Here is an 8,917-nt window from a genome sequence, read left to right on the forward strand (position 1 = left end):
AACCCGCCACCTTAGGTGTATGTGGCTGGTGCCTTAGCCGCCTGAGCCACAGGCGCCGAGCCGCTACCACTGAATTTTATTTTGTTTCATTTTATCCCCTGACCACCCACCATAGAAGGAAAAGGTCTCTTCTCTTTTATCAGCTCTGAAATCTCCCCCCATGCTTTTAAGTGTTTCTCTGTCCTTGTAGACTCCTCTCTTTCTCAGAGTACAGAGCTGTCTTCTGTCTGGTTAGGATGAGATCTGCGCCACTCCACACTTAACTGTTGTAGTATACTGTATATCATATTATGTACTATACTGATCTGCCTATAAGTATTATTCCCAGGGTGAGAATGGATATTTGAAATGCATTAAAAAACATGTTCCATTTAAAATACTTGACAGCATTGATTTACATGGACTATAGATATGTTTGCAGATATATGATCTGTGTCTGCTCAGCGAAAGGCCCAATTTCATCTTGACTTGACGGAGACGAAGGTGGCAGGTCTTCAGCTTTTAGCTACTGCATTTGCTCAAGACTTCATGACTTCTTCCTCTGCTGAGTTCTACTTTGCCCGGACTTTATACTTTGTGGTTTTGTTCTCTAGTTCCCCTCCAACATGGCTTTGTCTCAATGAACTCTCTGGTTCTCAGACAGGTGGTCTGAGCATCGTCAGGTCACAAATCTGGACCTTGTGTTTCCAGAAAGTTACATAAATATCATAGAAAAGATCAAGTGGCTACACCACTGATAGGCCCACATCTGTTGTCTGTCACCTCTCTGAAGGCAGGCTGTCCTGTTCCCAGAGGTTGGCCTTCCCTTTAGACTGTTGAGCAATGGGTGAGCACTCTCCAGCAGCTGTTTTTGCTTCTTCCTGCTAATGTTGGATACTTAGCTCCTATCTGGGCATCTTTGGTAATGAGAGAGGGAACAGGAGACTGATTTAGGATTTATGGATCGCCAATGTGGCCAGGAGTTTTGACTTCTCTCTTCATTCTTGGACCAAAGACCTATAACCAAAGGCTGCATGATGTTCATGAGTATGGCCACTGCTCTGATTCCAGTCTGGGTGGACCAGAAGGCAGAGGTGTGGCAGGTCTCTGCAGAGCATAATATACCTCATTTGCCTTCCCAGACGAAATACACCTTGAATCCTGGTCTATGCAGGAAATGCAAGTTTCAGGAAAAACCAGAGACCAGAGCTTTAGATTTTCCATATTGATCATCACAGATATTCTGGAATTGTCTATAATCACTTAGTACCTTTTAAAACTAATATCTGTACTCCTCTCTCAAACTCTTTGTCCCAGCAAATAAAACAGAAATCATCAACAGTCATAACAGTAACAATATCCAGTATAGGCTTTTCTGCAGTGGGCGTGAGGAGGCATGACAATGATCTTTCTCAAACAGGGTGGAATCTAGATTGGTCGAGTTCACCTGGGTTCTCTCACTCTTATCTCTTGTCTTTTGTTCCTTCGCCCTGACTGTGTTGTTCACCTCTCACAAACCAGGTTTCTCTTTCCTCCCATTTTGGGGCTAAATTAAAGCATGCTAGACTAGGACACCATGACTGGGTCAAGCCTCGCCTACACATGGACCCCTGGGCATCCTCTTAGCCTCTCTTTGCTTTTCTTCTCCTATCTGTAAAGGAGGGATGATACTCTCTGTCCTGTGCACCCCAGGGTCTCATGAAAGCATCAAACTAGACAGTGTCTGTGAAAACACACTGCAAACTGTAAAACACTGTAAATATAGGTGGCTGAGGATAGCCTTGTTCCTTTTAGTGAACTGCTTCAATGGAGGGGAATGGAAAGGAGAGGCCTGTGTTTGTGCCCCTGGCTACGAAGGAGACCGGTGCGAATCTGTGATCCAGATCTGTGACAATGGAGGCTTGTGGGATGGAATCAAGTGCCAGTGCCTCACCCCTTACTATGGACCGAAGTGTGAGGCAGTGATGGACAGCATTGTGATGGGTGAGTGTGAGGCCAGGGCCCCCTCTCACACAACCCTAGGCCTGGCCTCCTGCAGACCCCCATCCCTGCCCCACCTTGACACTTGGCTAGAAACAGGGGTAAGAAAGTTAAAACATTAAAAAATGAATAAAATAAGATGATACGTTTTGGAACCAAATACAAGTTTGGCTTTTCACCTAGTGGAAAGAAAGTTAAAACATTAAAAAATGAATAAAGTCTCAGCACCCATAGCACAGTGGTTACGGCGCCAGCCACAACCATTCCTTGCCACCACTCCTTGAGGCTGGTGGGTTCAAACCCAGCCTGGGCAAGCTAAACAACAATGATGACAATCTCAACAACAACAAAAAAAATAGCCATGTGTTGTGGTGGGCGCCTGTAGTCCCAGCTACTTGGAAGGCTAAAGCAAGAGAATTGCTTAAGCCCAAGAGTTTGAGGTTGCTGTGAGCTGTGATGCCGTGGCACTCTACCAAGGGTGACATAGTAAGACTGTGTCTCAAAAAAATAAATAAATAAATAAATAAAATAAGAAAGTATATTTGGGAAACAAATACAAATTTGGCACAGCGTGTCACCATAAATATGCTTCAAAAGTGAGTGTGTGAGGGAGCAAGAGGCAAAATAAATGGAATTCTCAAGAACATAGGGCTGAGTTCCCTTGGCCTCCATCCCTAAGCAGTGAGGAGTGCAGTGTGCCACCCTCCCTCCAGGGGCACTCTGGTGATACAAAGGGGGCTGAGGCAAGGGTCAGAGAAGGGGGCCGGGGAGGCTCAGGTCACTAGGTCGTTGTTGCTGGGGTGCAGGTCTCCTGCTTAGGTGGCTCAAGGTACACTTTGCTCAGTGCTGCTGCTGTCTATCCCTCTCAGAGCCACCAGAGACAGTCTCAGCCCAAGTAGAAATGACAGTGACAGTGACCAGTCAGGAGTTCACTAAAGATCTAGAAGATCTATCTTCCAAGAAATTCCAGGAGTTCAATAAGACATTCACGGAACAGGTGAGTTTGGGAGCACAAGGCCCCATGGCCACTCAGCTACCCCTGTAGGGAAGAACGTGCAGGGGTTGAGAAATCATCTGAGAACCCTTCTCTTCTCAGACGCACGTGTGATTTGCCAGGGAGGGAAGGGATAGATGAAGCCAGTTTTCACTGGGGGCTACAGGGGTCCCTGGGGCAGGCCAGAATGCTAGAAAGGGTCTGCTTCATTTGGTGAACATGGCAAGTTTGGGATGTAGATCAGGATGGGCTGCAGGACAAAACAGCCATCCTCTGCCCTCCTGCTGTCCCACAGAAAGGCTTGGCAGGCTCCAAGGTAGGTCCCCAGAAATGACATGGTGTCCCCTTACCTTTCAGATGGACCTTGTTTACTCTGGAATCCCTGAGTATGCAGGGGTCAACATTACAAAGCTGAAGTGAGTATCTGTAGCAAGAGGGTCTGTGGAGTAGAGTCAGTTGTCGTGATTATTGATGTGATTATAGCTGTGCCCCTGTGTTACTCTGCTCAGATTTCTATTGTTAAGCCAGATCTACTGGCTTAACAACAGAAATTTATTTCATGCAGTTCTAGAGGCTGGAAATTTGAGATTAGGGTGTCAGTGGGTTTGGTTTCTCCTAAGGTCTCCCTCCTTGGTTTGCAGATGGCTGCCTTCTCACACAGACCTCCCGTGTGAGAGGAGGACTTTCATTTGTGGGCATACATCTCTGCTGTTTCTTTGTATATCCAAATTTCTTCTTCTTCTATGGACACTATCAGATTCAATTACAGCCCACCCTGATGGCCTCATTTTAAATTAATTACCTCTTTAAAGACCCTATCTTCAAATACAGTCTGAAGTTCAAGGGCTTAGGTCTTCAATGCATGAATTTTGGGTGAGAGCATAATTCAGCCCATTATTCCCCTAACAAATGCTTTTGCATTTGGCTGATTATAACCACCCCATGACAGAGGCCAGTAGGACTGTTTCTGTTGTGGAGATAAAAAAAACTGAGGCTCCAAGAAATACAATAAGTTGCCTGAGTGGTCTGTTATAGAGTGGTAGAGACAAGATACAAAAAGAAGTCCTGTTATATCAGGGACAGACTGACAAGCCAGAAAACCTGGGAGCTACAGCTTAGTCTTCAGAGATGAAGCCAATTAATTTAGCATAGGGAGGGACACCCCCAGGGAAAAGGGTCTCCAAGTCCATGATTGTCCCATATTCACTTCTGCTCAGCCATAGTGGGATTCTGCCCCATAAACCTCTCCCCGGTGATCAACCCCAACTCTGTGAAATTCTTTCAATGGTGCTGGCCAAAGGGGCTTACATAGGTACCAATTTTGACCTGAGGATATCTCTTCCCCTCTTTTGCCCCTAGACCTGGCAGTGTGGTGGTGGAGCATGACGTCATTCTGAAGGCCAAGTATACTGTAGAATATAAGGACATACTGAAGAAGGCCTCTGAGAAGGTAGAAGAAAAGATCCTGAATGTGACCAGGGAGCAAATAATGAGTAATAATTCCTGCCCAGGTAAACTTCTAGGCCTCTGAGGAGGAGGAAAGAGAATCCTTAAACTTTGTCATCCCCTGGCCCATTTTGTCCCTGGGATGTGGGAGGGAAGAGGCAGCAAGAGACCGGGGAGAACACCAAGATCCAGGAACAGGTCCTAAAGCTTGCTGCTCAGACTGGCAGACTCCAGAAGAACCTTGGGAAAGAGTCTACAAGGCCAGGCACACATGCTGGCTACATTCCAGGTGGCACCAGTGCTAAGGTGCAGGCCAGAAGGGTCTGCTGGAAAACAGAGACTAGCACCACACTGCTACAGACTCTTCTAAACATAAAGAGCAGTGTGTGGATTATGGCAGAGGGACCTTGGAGCAGAAGGACATGAGGGACACAGGACCCGTGTAGGGTCACCATTCTAGAAGGCTGGATGTGAGGTCAGGAGGCCCCACTCTGCAGGAGCTGGTTCCCCCTCCCTCCCCCACATACCCCACAGCCATGAGGTCAAGAAACCAGTCAGTCATAAGGGACTTTATGTGTCTCCTCCACAGCCTTACTGTGTTTCAACACGACTGCCACCAAGGTGCAGAACATTACAGTGACCCAGTATGACCCTCTAGGTAGGTAATGTGAGGGGAGGTGGGGGGTGGCAGATGGTGTCCCCAGCCCTTCTGACTACAGCTGCTTGTTGTGCCCTCAGAGGAATGCCGGAAAAACGCTGGGAACCTCAGCCACTTCTTCACAGTGGAATACAAGAACCAACAGCCATACTGCATCAACCCCTGCATGTCTGGCTTCAACTTCTCAATGGCCTGTAACTTTGGCAAGTGCCTGATGAGACACAGTGGCCCAAAGTGCTTGTGAGTGCCCCACCCTCCACCCCTCTCCTTGTGACTCTACCCTGAACACTTCCTGGAGGCCAGAACTGTGGAATCTAGCCAGGTCCCAGGCCTCCCGACTGCATCCAGCCACAGATGAATCAGGTTGGCGGGGTAGAGGACACACAAGCTCCAGCCCCAAGGCTGGGTCCAGAAGAGGCCAAGGCCAGCTCAGGAGCTGCCCTTCCCAGTGTCCTACTGGGGCTGAGCAAGACTGGTGACAAGGTCCAGAGGACACACAAGCTCCAGCCCCAAGGCTGGGTCCAGAAGAGGCCAAGGCCAGCTCAGGAGCTGCCCTTCCCAGTGTCCTACTGGGGCTGAGCAAGATGGTGACAAGGTCCAGGTCCCACAGGGAGGACTACAATAGAGAAAGAGGGCCACACACCCATGTGGGCAGGGGATGGTAAAGCCCAGTCACAGAGAGAAGAAGGCCAAGGAAGGTGCTGTGCTACCTGAAACCAAACCAGAGGGACAGAGACCATGGGAGAAGCGAGTGTGGAGAAGGAGCCACCCATGTGCACAGCCTGAGTAGTTATTCTGGGAAGGCTTCCTGGAAGGTTTTATAGCTGGCATGTGGAAGAAGAGACCAGGGCTCAGACAGGGCATCTCTGGGGAGGAAGGGCTTCAGGCGTGGAACAGGAACTCTAGATTGGGGCTAAGGGGTGGCTTTTCCTGATAGAAAGGAGAACTGGGAATGAGGATGGTTGATGGGCTGGTGGAAGGGTTACTGGAGAGTCCTCTAGTCCCTGGGGTTGCAGCCCAGGAGAGCCTTGGCACTGGGCCACTTGTCCTAGGTCCTGGGCTACTCCTGGAAGCAAAACCTGAAGGCCTGGAGTGGTTGCTGGGCTCAGTTAGGGCCAGCTCCATGGATGCTAGCCTTCACCTCTACCCGTCCCTTGGGGTTCCTTGCTTTGCACCAATCATCTCTCTGTCATTTTGTCCTCACGCAACACCTCCTGAGGCAGGGCCAGGTAGTAGGCTGGTGCTGACTCTCCTCTCTCCCTTCTCAGTTGCCTGACCACAGACACCCACTGGTACACAGGGGACACCTGCGATACAGGGATCCAGAAGAGCCTGGTGTACGGGCTCCTGGGGGCAGGGGCTGTGGTGGTGCTGGCCATCCTTGTCATCCTTCTGGTGCTCACATTGCGCTCCAAGAAAGAAGCAAACAGGTGAGCCACCAACGCTCCCTCTTCCATCCCTCTGTCTTCAATCACTTCATCCTCGAGGTGGACAGTGGAGCAGCCGAAAACAGAGACATAGCTTGTCCCCAGGTCCTTGTCCCTTTTTGCCAAACGTAACAGGGTTTCTATGGTGTTTCTATGAATAGGCAAAAGTACAGAGTGTCTCAGTTGTACAAGTGGCATGAAGAGGATGGCGAATCAGTCACTGGGACCTTCCGAAACATTGGCTTTGACATCTGTCAAGGTATTTGCAATCCTCGCTGGACTCAGAATGGCTCAGAGTGTGGAAGATGGGCAAGTGGGAAGATACCAGGGCTTAAAGGAGTAAAGGGGGGAAATATGTCCCATCTCTAAAATGTTTGGCTCCACAATCAAAACGCAATTTCCAATGCTGACTCTTGAGAGACCCTGGATGAAACAGAGTACATAGCTAAATTACTAGGAGGCTCAGCTTTCTTGATGGGGTAGATTTCTCTAGAACACAAAACTGTGCTTAATGTAGACCTAGATTAGTGCTCAATAGTCGGAGAGCTCATTAGCAGGTGAGTGATAGCTCAGTAAAGAGATCAACATTAGATTTAGTTAAGTTAAATGTACATGTTAAAATTTCTAAAAATACAGAATCGGAATTTCTTTAAATTCTAAAGAAGGACAGACATGTAATGAAAAAATGTCTAGATATAATCTTTACATTCTAAAGAAGGGAAAGATTGGAAAGAGAAAAAAGTCCAGTCAATTCGCAAAAAGACAGGAAAGGGGGAAATTAGGAAAAAGTTAGGACAAATAGAAAACACAAAATAAGGTGATAGAAAGTAATCCAAGGCTCAACGCCTGCAGCTCAAGCAGCTAAGGCACCAGCCACATACACCAGAGCTGGCGGGTTCGAATCCATCCCAGGCCTGCCAAATAACAATGACAACTACAACCAAAAAATAGCCGGGCATTGTGGCAGGCGCCTGTGGTCCCAGCTACTTGGGAGGCTGAGGCAAGAGAATAGCTTAAGCCCAAGAGATGGAGGTTGCTGTGAGCTGTGATACCACAGCACTCCACTCAGGGCAAAAGCTTGAGGCTCTGAAGAAGGAAGGAAAGAAAGAAGGAAGGAAGGAAGGAAGGAAGGAAGGAAGGAAGGAAGGAAGGAAGGAAGGAAGGAAGGAAGGAATCCAAATCCATCAATAATCATGACACAAAGGCTGAGTGCAGTGGCTCATGCCTGTAATCCTAGCACTCTGGGAGGCCGAGGTGGGTGGATTTCAGACTTTGGCTGAGCTCTAGAGTTCATGACCAACCCGAACAAGAGTGAGACCCTGTCTCTACAAATAGAAAAAAAAAAAAACCCAAAAAACTAGCCAGGCATTGTGGTAGGTACCTATAGCTCCAGCTACTTGGGAGGCAGAGGCAAGAAAATTGCTTTCAGCCCAGGAGTTGGAAGTTGCTGTGAGCTGTGATGCCACAGCACTCTACTGAGGACAATGTGAAACTCTGTCTCAAAAATATTTTTAAAAGATAAATAAATAATCGTAACACAAGTGGATGAAACACTCAGGCTAAATGAGTGGATTTTAAGTACAAAAGTATGGAAAAAGACAAAACAGAAGTTCTTGGATATAGCTATATTCATCACAGGCAAATTAACTTTAAGGCAGAAAGAATTACTGGAGATAAAAATGATTAATACTGGGAAATAACTTGCTCTGTTAGGCACAAGTCTAGCCGGTGTGTCTTAATAGTACAACTTCAAATATAGAAAGCAAGGATTCTCCCACTACTGACAGAGTGGGAGAATTTTAAAACACTCCTCTTAGTAACTGATTGATCAAGAAGACAAAAGTCATCAAAGATTACAGAACTTTTCTAAAAAATAATTTATAGCCTTAATCATATTCAATGCCTGGAGGCTACACATTCATTATGACAGTCCATAGAAAAACCGGAGGGTGGCTGCACAGAGGCCATAAAAATGTCTCAATAGATTTTTAAAAAATTAATTTAAATCAGCCTATGTTACGTGACCAGAGTGCAAATGAGCTAGAAGTCAAACCAAAAATATTTCTAGAAAATAAAAATCTCATCTCTTTAGATTTTTTTTTAAAGTTTCTAAATAACTCATGGACCAAATAAGAAATCATAATGGAAATTAGAAAATACTTGGCTTGGCACCTGTAGCGCAGCGGCTACAGCACCAGCCACATACACCAGAGCTGGTGGATTCGAATCCAGCCTGGGCCTGCCAAACAACAATGACAACTGTAACAAAAAATAACCGGGTGTTGTGGTGGGTAGGCATCTGCAGTCTCCTACTTGGGAGACTGAGGTAAGAGAATTACTTAAGCCCAAGAGTTTGAGGTTGCTGTGAGCTGTGATGCCATAGCACTCTACTGAGGGTGACATAGTGAGACTCTGTCTCAAAAAAAAAAAAAA

General features: G+C 47.0%; 1 protein-coding gene across 1 annotated transcript in view; it reads left to right on the plus strand.

Moving 5' to 3' along the window:
• The window catches only part of MUC17 (mucin 17, cell surface associated), a gene marked incomplete at its 5' end in the record, with an annotated part of 13,877 nt that overhangs the window by 1,477 nt on the left and 3,483 nt on the right, over window positions 1-8,917 (plus strand). The window contains 8 exons of the mRNA XM_012807838.1: window positions 1,774-1,962; window positions 2,829-2,956; window positions 3,311-3,369; window positions 4,313-4,464; window positions 4,989-5,057; window positions 5,138-5,297; window positions 6,326-6,487; window positions 6,646-6,743. Of these exons, the coding sequence (XP_012663292.1) occupies window positions 1,774-1,962; window positions 2,829-2,956; window positions 3,311-3,369; window positions 4,313-4,464; window positions 4,989-5,057; window positions 5,138-5,297; window positions 6,326-6,487; window positions 6,646-6,743 (1,017 nt within the window). The remainder of the gene's footprint in view (window positions 1-1,773; window positions 1,963-2,828; window positions 2,957-3,310; window positions 3,370-4,312; window positions 4,465-4,988; window positions 5,058-5,137; window positions 5,298-6,325; window positions 6,488-6,645; window positions 6,744-8,917) is intronic.

This window comes from Otolemur garnettii, unplaced genomic scaffold, assembly GCF_000181295.1.
Source record: "Otolemur garnettii isolate 467f Iridium unplaced genomic scaffold, OtoGar3 scaffold00077, whole genome shotgun sequence".
NCBI classification, from domain to species: Eukaryota; Metazoa; Chordata; class Mammalia; order Primates; family Galagidae; genus Otolemur; species Otolemur garnettii.